The following is a 12,849-nucleotide window of genomic DNA, read 5'->3' as shown; positions in this document are numbered from 1 at the left end:
GAACCCCCTGAGCACCTTCAGACCTTCTTCCCCTCTCCTGGGCCCCAGGAGAACATCTGCTCCAGGCCTAGAGGTCCTCAGAGGGCAGCACAACCAGCTGCCTGTCCACAGGGAGACCATTCCCTGAAACCCATGGCCACTCTGGGCTGCTCTTCCCACTGAGCCCGGAGTAGGGATCCTGGCTGCCCCCTTGCTGTGGTGGCTCCGGGTTGAGCAGGAGTCCAGCTCTATTCCTGGGCACAGCCCCCATCCTCTGCTCCCCGGAGGTAGGACGGCAGGCCTGGCTGTGGGAGTCCAGGGCCTGCCGACAGACGACGCAGGGCTCTGGACCCCAGTCTTGCTGGACACAGGCGGGGCTGGCAGGGACCCAGCTGTGGGGCCAGCAGGGTGAGAACTTAAGACACTGGAGCCCTGGGTTGGGGTGTAAGACCCAGGGGATCCTAAGAAGGTGAGCCTTGATGTAGAGGGTGTGGTTCCAGGACTAACTCCAGGTTCTCCACCTTCTCTGCCCTCAAGACCCTCACGCATTCTTACGGGGGTTTCTGTATTTCCTTTTACAAATGAAACAAGATGGCAATAAGATGGTTGGGACTGGGGGGGAGGAAGGGAAGGGACGGGGCCTATTTACACAGGAGTCGGAGTGAGTTTGAGGTGAGGAGTTGGGGGTTCAGGCAGGGAGGGGGAGCCCTGGCAGAGCCATATCTTCCTATGACACTGGCAGCCTGAGTCCCGCTGCCACCTCAGGGGGAGGGTCCTGGGGTCTGCTCAGCCCCAAGAGGCCCGAGTCCCAGCAGTCCATACCAGCACCCTGGGGCTCCTCCTCCCCGCAGGATGTGTTAAGTGGGGTGAGGCTCGCGGCTAGGGCCCTGTTCGCGGCCCGAGTCCCGGTCCTTGTTCTCCGAGGAAGAAGAGGAGCTGGAGCCGTGGCTGCGGCCTGACTGCCGGTAGGCGGAGCTCAGCTCCTGCAGCCGCTCCGGCGTCGGCCCCCACTTGGCAAAGCCGGGGTCATTCTGTAGGAAGAGCACGGCTGTGTTGTGGACGGCCTTGTAGTGCATTTCTTCCCTGTGGACAAAGGAACAGCTCAGGGTGGGGCTTGGCCTGGCATGATCAGCCTGGCCCTCCTCCCCCACCCCACCCCTGCCCTCCCCGGCACCCACTTCTTGCAGACGTGCTGGGAGCCACTGCGGTACTCGTGCTCGAAGGCAGGCAGGACCAGCTGGTGGCGTTTGAAGCGGCTCTGCTCCATGCGGGTGAGCGCCGGCGTGGGGGGTTCTCGCCACTCGGGGATGAACACGATGAAGGACAGGGGCTCTGGTGAGCTCTCGAGCAGTTTCTACGGGGGGGGCACGGGGTAGACATCAAAGGCTGCCCTCCAGGTGGCTGGCAATCCTGCGTGCCACCCCTGCCCCCCACCCACAGCAGCACACCAACCTCGAAGTGAGAGACCATGGCATCCATGAGCTCCTCGCAGAACGGAGGGTTGGCCTCAAAGGAACCACTCAGCGGGGAGAAGTCCAGGCAGGGCCTGGGGACAGAGGTGAGCATTCCAAGTCCTACCAGGACCCAGGCCCTCCACCAGAAATGGGTGCCGCCCCCACGGTGTTGAAGGGATGGGCCCTGGTCAGGCCCTAGGCCAACATTAACCCAGAATTCATCCTGGGACAAGGTGTGGCCAACTCCATTGAAGGGCTGAGGATGGAGAGGCTCAGGCTTGGAGGCCAAGTCCACCAAGCCACTTAGTAGAAGGGCAGGGACTCAAACCCAGTTCAGACACTGAAGCACAAGCCCCAGCTGGGAGTTCCCAGCGGCTGAGCCCTTCTTGGCTCCGGCCTGTCTGCCAGCTGGAGGCGGGGTCTCCTTTCACTCACGCTCACTCCCCTCCACCCTCCCAGTGAGTCTGAAAGGTCTCCTATGTCTGAAGTACCACTTCCCGAGCCGCTCTGTGCCTGGACCACGTGCTCCTACACCAGCCTGGGCTAATTCACCGAGAAAATTGCAGGCTGGGTTAGGGGCGATCAGGCTCCCGGAAGTAGAGACCAGTCTGAGGTCACCCAGCAAGAGCTCTGAAGGCAGAGACTACACCCAACACTGCTCGATTCCCAAACCCAAAAGCATTAGGAAGTTGCTGGCCCAGGTGGGATCTCTGCTCTAGAGGAGCCCTTCCTGGGCCTGGGCAGAAGGGCCCCAGCAGCCCCCTGGCTCTCACCCGCGGGAGCCGAAGTAGCCATCTGTGTCCGGGAAGGCAGAGCAGTACTGGCGGAAGTAGCAGTTGAGGGGCGAGGCGAAGCACTCAAAGGTGACACCGAAGAGTCGGTGGAGGGCCTCAAAGACGTGCACGGGCAGCGATCCCTGCAGGCCTGTCCCCTCGTAGAGGCCGACGCCAAACATCATCTGCACAGTGGCCACCGTCAGCCCCCTGGCCTTAGCCTTCTCCCCGCCCTCCAGCGGAGCCCGGAGCCCTCCCCTGCTACCCCAGTCCCGTACCTGGTACCGTCGAAGGAGACACCAGACTCGGGGCAGGAACCTCTCAAAGGCAGAGTCGTCAATGCAGCTGTAGCGGTAAAGCAGCCACTGTGGGACAGAGAGCAAAGGCCTTCAACAGCGCCCCCTCCCTCCTCGCTGGCCTCCTGCCGAGGATGCTGGCTCCAGAAGGAGCCAGCCTTCCCCTCCCCGACCTGGGGGGACCTGCCTCCCCTTGACCCCAGCTCTTACCAGCTTGCTAAAGTAGTTACGGCTGACCTTGACCATCTCTCCCTTATACCGGATGCAGACCACATTATTCTCCATATGCATCTCCACACTGGGCATGGGGGGTGCAGACACGGCCAACCGTACTGGGTAACAGTACACCAGGCGGGGCTCCACTTCTGGGGCCTCCACCTCCTCTGTGGGCAGGGAGAGCAGTGAGAGGCCACCCTGCCCCGGCTCCGCTAATTCTCACCCCGGAACCCCGGATAGCCTCCATGTCTGCTGTGCACTGGGTCCTTCACACGCGTGTCCCAGTAACCAGGGGAGGTAAGTCTCATCCCATAGAGGAGCAAAATGCAGCTCAGGCGGTTTGGTGACAACATTAACAGCCAGACAGCTGGCAAGGGCAAGAGCTGGTGGCCTAGGCCAGCGTGCTCTGTACTGTGCTCTGTACTGACACAGGCCCCCAGTTTGCCAGGCGGGAGTATGAGAACTGCATCGCTTGCTTAGGCCTAGGCCTAGAGCTTTCTGGGCCAAGCACTCAGTTACCCAAGTTCACGTCCGAGCCTGTGGCCAGGCATGAGACTGCAGTGTGGGGAGAAGTCCACCTAACTGCTTACCCCCAGCCTGTCTTCCCCACATCCGCTGCCTCCTGCCTTCCCCTTCCCCCAGCCCTTCTCCAGTTCCTAGAGGAAGGCTGAAACCCCCGAGCCCCAGGACAGCAGGTCCTGCCCCAGACACTGCTGGGGGAAACAGGCTCCCCGAAATCAGCCTGTGGTCTGGAGGCTTAGCCTCGCTTGTCCCTCAGTCAGGGCCCAGGAAACAGAGTTGGGGCCTCACAGTGGGCTCCCTGCCATTGGCTCCCTACCTGGGATGTTGTTTTCCTTGAGGATGGCAAGGTGCTTCTCACGGATCCGTTTGACATACTCCAGGGAGATGTGGTAGATCTTACTACAGATTCCCTCTACGGAGTCCTTTGCTGCGGCTGACACGTGGGGGCCACACTGCCTCCGCAGGTGCTCCAGGCGGTCCTGGAGGAGACACTCCTGATCAGGGCTCCGGGGGGCTGCTGGGGGAGGGCTGGTGGGTTCCAGCAGTCCTCGTTTTTGATACCAGCTCTGCTACTAGCACAGTAGCTGTGTCACTTGGACAAGTCCCTTGTCATCTCTGAATTTAGTCCTCCACTGTTGAGGGAACACAAAGTACTTACCGGATAAGGCAGTGTGAGTATTAAATGTGATCATTCCCATTAAGGGCTTCACTGAACCCCTGCCATACAGCAAGTGTTCAGTAAATGCCAGCACCTCTAATGGGAGTTACACTGTGCCAGGTGCCATGAGAACTGCTGGGGAGACAGACAAACCAGGTAAAGTCCCTGCTCATAAAGCACTTGCCATCTACCACGGTGAAAAGACCATGACAAAACAGGGTCCTTGGTCATTGCAGATTTGAAATCTGAGCTTTTAGCAACTGGCAAGGATTTAACTAGGCATTTGTTATTTTCCTGAATCACACGTGTGAGAGTGATGAGTGAAAATGAGTCACTCTGGCTAGTGAGTACACCTACCTTTGTCACTCTACGTGTCAAGTACAGTTACTATCGTGAAGTGCGAAACCTTGCCTCTTGTGAAAAATGGTCCTGAAAAGAAAGCCCATTGCTAGTGCTGGTGGAGACTTAAAGAACTGACAGGTCTGGGCCAGAAAATGGAATCACTGTGGACGCAGTAAAGCAGGGCATTCAATCTGGCGCCAGCTCTTTGCTGTGGTGAGTGCACGTACCCAAGAAAAAGCAGTCTGTCCATCTGAGTCCAAAAGTCTATTCAGGGGAGCTGTTCAACATTCATTAAGTTAAAAAGGCAACTACTTATGCTGTGTGGCTGAGCACAAGATTCCATTAAGAACCTTAATGGAGACCGTCTTTAGGACGGAGCCAGGAGCCTGGACAAACATCTCTACGTGCAGAGGTTTGGGGACCAACAAGCATCAAAGCTCTGCTGGGGGCCCTTGCCCAGCCTAGGCCGGCAGCTGAAGGAAGGAGCCACAGAGCCTTTCCATCGGCCTCCTGACCCGGGGCCACTCACCATGTAGTCCTCCTTGGAGGCAGAGTGGTCCTTCCGCAGCCAGCTGAAGGTGTCCTCCACGTTCCATTTGACCACCTTCCTGCTGTCGGGGGACGCACTCCTGCCAGTTGAGGGTGCGTGATGGAGCCAGCAGTCGGGCATCTGCTCCACACTTCTACCCCCTACCCCCGCACTGACATTCGGGCATCGAGGCATCCCTCACAGCCCCTGTGCTGCCTCTGGGAGCCGGCCTCCTTCCACCACAAAGAGCTGCCGAGCTCCATGAGATGGGCCAGAGAGCCGAGGACCTCCCCACTCTGATCACAAACCCAGCCTGCTGGGGACAGGAGAGAGCAAACCTGGATTCAATGAGCCGCCTTGCAGCTTCTGCGTATTTAAAGAGCAGACGCTTGGCTTCCTCCCGGAACTTGATTCGGGATAACCTGGGACCGAGAGCAGGCCGAGTGAGAGCCCTTTGATACAGGAGTGGCCACACACACACCAACACCCCCTCCCCTCCCGCCCCACCAAGTTGGCCCCAGCTCTGGGCCTGTACCTGATGGGAATGTCATTCATGATTTCACGAAACATGGAGGGTGACACGACCGGTTCACAGTTGCTCGGCAACAGGGGGTCAGAGCCTTTATCCACGACCTTGCGCTCCAGCATCCAGCGGTTGAAAGATTCTCGTGGGGGCTCGATGCCTGCGGGACAGACAGGCTGGTGAAGGTCTGGCTCGGTCAGCAGCCTGCACACGGGCCCAGCCCACGGGGGGCATGCGGGCACCGGAGGCGCGGTAGTAAATGGTACGGCCTGTTCCGTCAAAGCCCCGCCTCTAGGCAACTCCTCCCCAAGTATGAGAATCGCGAGTTTTCTAGAGTGTTAGTAAATGTTACTTAGGGTAAAAGGGAAAAGGAGAAACGCCATTTCAGCGAGTTAAGCAGGCTTCTTTACTGAAGAATAAGCTGCAGCTTACTGAGGACTTCCCATTCCACTTCCTCCTTGTAGCAATGCTGTGAGGGCCAGGTACTCTGGTTTTCGTGCCGTCTTACAGACACATGAAAAGGCTTCACACGTACCTGACAGACGGCAGGCATTCTGGCAGTGCTAATGATGGCTTTTGTGGTTACCGACGCCAGACCCCCTTTCCATAAGCAGTTAGCAGAGCTGGGGCTCCAGCAGGCCTACGTGCTCAACTGCTAGGCTCTGCTGCGCCATTCCCAAGCCCAGCTCTTGGCTAAGGGTGGGTGGAAACAAGGGTCCGGAGGCCCAGGAGGCAGTTACCCTCTCGCTGCTGGCACAGCTCCCGGTAGTGCTGCCGAAGCTTGAGGATGAGCTGGGAGCGAAGTAGCTCCACCTCGGGGTGCGGGGGCAGCACCTCTGAAGGCCCCCGGTGCTTGATGACAGCGTTGGTCTGGATGTCCAGATCCCAGTACACCCTTGGGGCACAGAAAGGAGTGAAGCAGGAAGGAAGGAGGGGTGCCCCGCCTGCCGCCATACCCCACAGTCCCAGACCACATCGACAATGGATGCCCCCAAGTCGATCGGCAGGGACTCACTCAGTGGGTCGGAGGAGAGCTGCCTGCTGTTTATCTTCAGGGGATGTCCCCCACATTTTCAGCGTTGGGGTTCCTGGGATACTGGGGGAGCTAGGCACCGATGGCCCTGTGGGTGTCACGGGGATTTCAATCTAGAGCAAAAAAGTAAAAGGAACCAGGGTCAGGAGAGACAGCCTATGGCTACTGCACTGGCAAAGTGGTGAATTGTGCCCCAGACCCCCTCCTGACCGACCTGCCACTGCCCAGCCCTCGCAGGGAACCTGTTGGCTGCCCGCCTGGGGCAGCCGCTTACCAGCCGCGCCCTCACAGCCCGCAGATGCTCACCTTGGGCTTCTTTACACCATTGCCGCTTGGCTGCTCTTCCGAGAGCTGCCGCTTTCGGGGCCTGTTCTCAGCCGGGGGGGTTTCCACCAAGCTTGAGTCTTGGGGCAGTGGGGTCGCATTCAGCCCCAAAGGGTCCGACTGGTGGAGGGAGACCAGCACAGTTGCAACCAGGGCTAGTGGCTTAGGAGTCCCACGAATACGGAATCCTGATGCCCTCCTGCCCCCTGCTCCAAGAGCAAAGGGGGCTAGGACACAGAAAGAGCACTGGGTTCCACTCCTGCCTGCCTCTTACAGTTATGTGACCTTGGGAGGGTTACGGCCCTTCCTAATTCCCTCACCTTCACAATGGCCCGACCTCCTGCTGGGAAAATGATTCAGTGAGTCTGGGGATATGACCAGTTTAATAGGACATGGGGCATGAGAGGAACCCTCTGTACATGTTAACTTCTCCTTAAACACGAGAATGAGAGGAATAAAGGGAAAAACTCAAGAAATTCTTTTTTTTTTTTTAAAGAGCAAGGCCCTATGGATGATATTCCTTTGGTGACACTGAGAATGAGTGATAGCAGGCGGGGTGGCCCTAAAGTCACATCAAGTTTGAGTCCAGCTCTGCCTCCTACTGGCTCAAGGTCTTGGGCCAGTCATTTCCCATCTCTGATCTTCAGTGTCTTCATCTGCAAAATGGGGGTGCCAACCTGCTTGGTTATGCCCAGTAAGGAAAGTCTGCCCTACCTGATAGGGATCCAGAAGCCCATGTTCCTGCCAGACAGACCCCTCACATGGACACTTCTGCTCCTAGAACGTGCTTCTCCCCTCTGACAACTTTCACTTCACTAACTTTGTCACCTTAAATGCTAATTCAAGGAGAAGCATTCCCTGTCCCCTCCCCTCCCCATGAGCAGACCAGAGTCCCTGGTGCAGTCCAATGCTAGTCTTCACGCACGTGCCACACTGTGATCCCACTTGCTCCTCAGCAGACTGTGGGCCCCCTGAGTGTACAAGGGCAGGACCAGTTGCTCACAACCACACCACAGTCACAGCGCCCAACATGGAGTTCAAGTTCAGGATCACACATGATTACAATCAATTCTTTACGTGTCAGTCTCCCCTATTTGAGTGTAGGTTCCATGAGGGCAGGGGCTGTGTCTGTGTGTCATTGTATCCCCAGGCCCCAAGATGGGGCTAGGCACATAACAGGTGCTCAAGATAGACTTGAGGATGGCCCAAATGCTAGAAGCTGCTTGGGAGCCCTTCCCTGGGCTGGCACTCACGATCACGTCATGCTGACCCAGCACAGGCATCTCCCACAGGGACTGGTTGGTGAATCGGTTGAAGTAGTAGGGACGGTTCTCCCTCCGGCTCCAGCACTTCTCCCAGCCCGCATGCACCAGCTCCTCTGCAAACAAGCACGGAACCCAGCTGGAGTCAGCGAGGCTCCTGAGGCATCCTTCCGACCCCACCACCCTACCCTGCCCCTCGCCAGTACCTGGGAGGTCCTGCACCAGGCGGATGGGCTTTGGAGAACAGGGCTGGCTCTGATTGGAGGTGCCTGGGGAGTGACTCAGCAGAGATGCTTCCTCCCGGGGGCTGCCGTGATTCTCATTGGCCATCTCAGCACCCACACCGGACCTGCCACACAGAGGACCGAAGGGTATCAGGCCAGCAGGACACGGATGTCAACTCCACCCCTCACCCACCCATTACAATCCACTGAGAGCCCCAATGACCACTTGCAGATGTGAAGATATCAATCCAGTCCTGTCCCTGGAGGGCTGGTGTGGTACCAGAGGAGCCCTGGGATCTAAGTCTCAGTTCCCTCAACTAGAAAATGGGTGCACTCCTGTTGTTCCTTCTTCCTGACATACTCTCCCAAATTCTCCACCTGGCTTGTCATGATGTTCACATATTCCAGGAAGCATTCCTGGACTCTCCAATGGCACCCCCCACCCCAAGCAAGGTGGTCAGAGCCCCTCTGCAGGGCCATGAATACCTCCACTGTGGCACTCAATCCTGTCTGTCAGCGGGGTTTGTCTACCCATCAGATGATCAGAATTCCCAGGGCTAGGAACTGGGTCCAGTTCACGACTATCCAGTGCTCAGCAGGGTCCCTGGACCCAATAGGAACTCTATTCATTCTGCAAATATTTACAAAGCACAGAGTAGCACAGAAGACAGAACAGGGTCTGCCCTTGAAAAGCGATTCCCACAAAAAAAAGAACAGTAAATCCTCCTCTTTCCTGTTCCTATCCAATAAAATCTAACTGGCACAGAGTGCAGCCTGGAGGGGACACGGCATCTAAATGGCTGCCTCATTCTGTGCTTCAGGGCAGGAAACAATCTGTTGCTAAAGAAACCAGTGGGACTGAGAAGAAATACCTAATTCAGTCCTTCCTAATTCCCAGGTGAAAATTTAAATGCCAAGAAGCAGGTCAGCTCCTCCGGATTTGTATTCTCCACGACTCCCACCCCAGTACATCCAACACAAGCCTCAGTGGCCAGTGATTTCCCAATCTGGCTGTTAGACTCCTAGGTGCCCAACCAAGATTGGATTGGTGATCCCAGAGTTGTTCTCAATATGTCATAGCACCCCCAAGAAATCATTTACCCACAAAAAGGCACAAAAGCATGTTGAAACATCAGTTATCTTTGCTTGCTGAAATTTTATCAACTCGTTGTGGTAACACTGATTATCTCGCGATGATCAGAAGCTCTGATTGGCTGTTGACAACATCATAGGAATCACTGGGACATTAATTTTATTTGTACACTCAGTCATAGATGTCTTCGTTAATTTGGAAAGGGAAAAGCAAACGGTTACTGGTCGGTACAGTTTGGCAGTAAAAATGCACGAAGCGATAGGACATACAACCAGAAGGGGCCGTGATAACAAAAAGGTTCAGAACCACTAACCGAGGGGAGAAAAAGCTTGATTCTCTGGGGAGGAAGGATTCCTGGTGCCTTGGGGCTGAGCCCGTATGTCTCAAGCCTGAAAAAGGTCCCTCTTTTTCTCACCCTCTGGGGTCTGCAACGCTAGCATGAGAGGGTTTGCTTCTCCGATCAGATGGACCCCCACGTCACAGGGTCCCACAGAGGCAGGGGGGAGGCCTGCAGGAAGGCTCAGCGCAGGTGGGTGGGCTGGTCAGCAGTGGAGTGGACGGGGGCCCAGGAAATTCCTTGCATCAGCAACTGCAGAGCGAAGAGAAGAGAGAGTCACAAACCTGTGAAATGCTGCAGCACAGGGACAGCAGCAAGAGAGGCAATGATGTGGAGCAAGGGGGGAGCCCCCAGGGCAAGGAACACTGTGGGAGATCTGGGGATTTAAGGGATGAAAATGATACTTCTCAAATTCTGCAAACCGAAAGCTTCACCTTCAGACTTGCAGCCTGCAGGCACACAGGCCCTGTGCTGTGGAGGGCCCTACGCCTGGTTTCAGGCTCTACGGTTGCTGTCTTGAAGTTTCTAATAAGTTTTTAACAAGGCGGGGGACACCTGGGTCGCTCAGTCATTAACGGTCTGCTTGGGCTCAGGTCACGATCCCAGGGTCCTGGGATCAAGCCCTGCATCGGGCTCCCTGCTTGGCAGAAAGCCTGCTTCTCCCTCTCCCACTCCCTCTGCTTATGTTCCCCTCTTGCTGTGTCTCTGTCAAATAAATAAATAAAATCTTAAAAAAAAGGGCGCCTGGTTGGCTCAGTGGGTTAAGCCGCTGCCTTCGGCTCAGGTCATGATCTCAGGGTCTTGGGATCGAGGCCCACATCGGGCTCTCTGCTCAGCAGGGAACCTGCTTCCCTCTCTCTCTCTCTCTCTCTCTGCCTGCCTCTCTGCCTACTTGTGATCTCTCTCTGTCAAATAAATAAATAAAATCTTTAAAAAAAAAAAAAAAAAAGGTTTTTGACAAGGGAGCCCATGTTTTCATTTTGCACACTGGACCCCAAAAACTGTGTAACTGCTCCTATCACCCAAAATATCCCTAAGACAAGAGAAAAGCGGACATACCATTTGGCCCTTGTACGACACAGGTCTGAAAAGAGTGGGTCCACTTACATGCAGTTTTCTCATCACAGTGTGCTGCTATAAATGTATTTACACTTCCTTATACTTTTCTCAGTAACATTTGATTCTCCCTAGCTGACTTTATTGTAAGAATACACTGTATAATACACATAATGTAAAAAACCCATGTTCATCCACTACCTATGTTACCAGTAAGTCTTCCGGTCCACAGTAGGCTATTAGTAAAGTTGAGGGGAGTCCAAAGTTCTACTGGGATTTCCAGCTGAGCCAGGATCAGTGCCCCAACCCCTGTGTTGATCAAAGGCCAACTATACATATCAGATGGGCGGGGGCACACTACCAAGCCACCCACAGTGAGGGAAAAGAAGTCAATTCTTTAAAACCACAATAATAATCATACATGCTAATGGATTATGTAACACGGTATGTCCACTTTTATCGACAGTTTCCCCAACAAATTATCTTGTGACACTGATGCACTCCGTAGCGTAACTACGCAGAGGCAGCAAGAACAGCATAGCTTAAGAGGCCAAAGGGGGACACTGGAGTTTTTTCAAAGCGACTGGGCATCATGAGGGCTTGTAAAACAATTCAGATTCCTGTCCCTCACTTCACGTCCTAGAAGTCAGGAATGGGGGAGGGGAGATACACAAGAATTCTTGTTTCTTAAACACACCCCAAAAGGCGGGGCCAGGAAACGCGATGACAAATTTTACACCGCTTCAAACCTTGACCAATTTTTTACTTTTAAAGAATTTTTCTTAATTTCCCCGGTGATTTGGGAGCAGCCATCAGGTCTACGACCGAAGAACCTGCTCTGGGTTTGGGCAGACGTGGTCCAGGTCCATCTAACGCCTTCCGACTTATAAACAGGACTCATTCGATCTCTATGGTCTGTATACGTAGAGTCTAGCGTACTGTACACTTTAAGTAAGAAATAACTCTATTATCAAGATAATGTTTTTATTTTCCAAAGGCTTCCCGGCCCCCGCGCATACCGCAGTCTCACAGTGCCGACCAGCTTAATAAACAACTGTATCTGCGCAACCGGAGGAACGCACGAGAAGGAAAAGAACCCAGTTATTGGAGAAAGATGGGGCGGGACCACCTCAGTAATGCACCAATCAGAACCCCTCTGAATCAGGAGGGCGGAGTCAAAGGACTTGCAAAGTGCGCAGGCGCAGGGGACGCTCAATGAGGGGGCTCCCCCACCCTCACCCGAGCGCGCGCACACTTTCCCCTACCCCCAACCCCAGCGGGGGCGGGCTGTTTGGCGCGCGCGCGCCAGCCCATCTCCCGGGCTCCGCCCCCCGCCCCACCGCGCGCTCCCGCCCCCGGGCTGAGGCGACTCAGAGTCGGAGCCCGACACAAAGGCGGTGGCGGCGGCAGCAGCGGAGGGGCCCTAGAGGCCGCTCCGCCCGCGCTCTCCGGGCCCACCTCCCTCACCGAAGCCACCGGCCTGGCCACCCACCCGCGGGCCTAAGATGGCGGCGGCGGCAGAGATAGGGCAAGCGGTGGCCCCGAGCGGAAAGCGCCACAGGGGCCACCGCTGCCCGGCTTCGGATCCCCGGACCCTGGAGCGGCTCGCCGCGGGACCATGGCTTCCTGGGGCTCTTACCTGCCCGGAGCGGACTCGCGGGGACGCGGCTACACGTTCTGCTCGACCTCCCGTTTTGCCGCCTCCGCCTCGCCCTCCCCAGCGCCGCTGCCGCCATCTTGTGTCCCGGGCCGGGACTCCGCGCTGCGCATGCGCTGGTACCGCCTCTGAGGGACCTTGCCGCCGCCGCGCCGCCATCTTGAGTGTGGCAGAACCAGCCGACTCCACAGACCCTGCTTGCTTTTGGCCCCCTCCCCTTCTTCCCGCCCTTCCCTGCTGTTCCATGTGGGTCTCAGGAGGGCATGGCAGCTTTGCAGTTTGTGGGGTGTGGACTGAGGAAAGAACGTGCTCACAAGCACGCTCCCAGCCTCAGTTCCCCCCCCCCCCCCGCTAGCACATCCGCCGGGGATGGAGGACCCGGGTGGGAGGCGCACCGCCGGGGCCGAACTGAGATTGCGCACCGGGGGGCGCGGGGCGGGCTGGGAACCTGCGGGCGCTTTGCAAAGACGCCCACCCGGGGGCGGAGTTGTGACGCTGCTCTGGGCGTAGCAGGGACCCGGGTCCTAGCTCCGGCTGGGCTCTGCCCCTTCAACGTCCAGTCGCTTGACCT

At 56.5% G+C, this 12,849-nt stretch overlaps 1 protein-coding gene across 3 annotated transcripts; it reads right to left on the bottom strand.

Moving 5' to 3' along the window:
* Positions 1-525: 525 nt before the first annotated feature.
* PCIF1 (phosphorylated CTD interacting factor 1) lies at positions 526-12,464 on the bottom strand. 3 transcript variants are annotated; one of them, XM_059407129.1, is made up of 17 exons: positions 12,261-12,451; positions 9,542-9,817; positions 8,118-8,260; positions 7,903-8,027; positions 6,632-6,769; positions 6,308-6,438; positions 6,033-6,187; positions 5,305-5,452; positions 5,108-5,191; positions 4,770-4,869; positions 3,557-3,719; positions 2,713-2,885; positions 2,485-2,571; positions 2,207-2,391; positions 1,432-1,525; positions 1,158-1,333; positions 526-1,062 (listed from the first exon to the last, which is right to left on the bottom strand). In XM_059407129.1, the coding sequence occupies exons 3-17, from the start codon at positions 8,239-8,241 to the stop codon at positions 837-839; spliced, it is 2,109 nt and encodes a 702-aa protein (XP_059263112.1). In that variant the 5' UTR covers positions 8,242-8,260; positions 9,542-9,817; positions 12,261-12,451; the 3' UTR covers positions 526-836. The 3 variants fall into 3 exon arrangements, with proteins under 3 accessions (XP_059263112.1, XP_059263110.1, XP_059263113.1); XM_059407127.1 differs by having other exon boundaries at positions 9,644-9,817; positions 12,261-12,450; XM_059407130.1 differs by lacking the exon at positions 6,632-6,769 and having other exon boundaries at positions 9,644-9,817; positions 12,261-12,464.
* Positions 12,465-12,849: the final 385 nt, after the last annotated feature.

This window comes from Mustela nigripes, chromosome 7, assembly GCF_022355385.1.
Source record: "Mustela nigripes isolate SB6536 chromosome 7, MUSNIG.SB6536, whole genome shotgun sequence".
NCBI classification, from domain to species: Eukaryota; Metazoa; Chordata; class Mammalia; order Carnivora; family Mustelidae; genus Mustela; species Mustela nigripes.
Note: the sequence above shows the minus strand (reverse complement) of the source record. Positions and strands in the feature narration are given on the sequence as shown.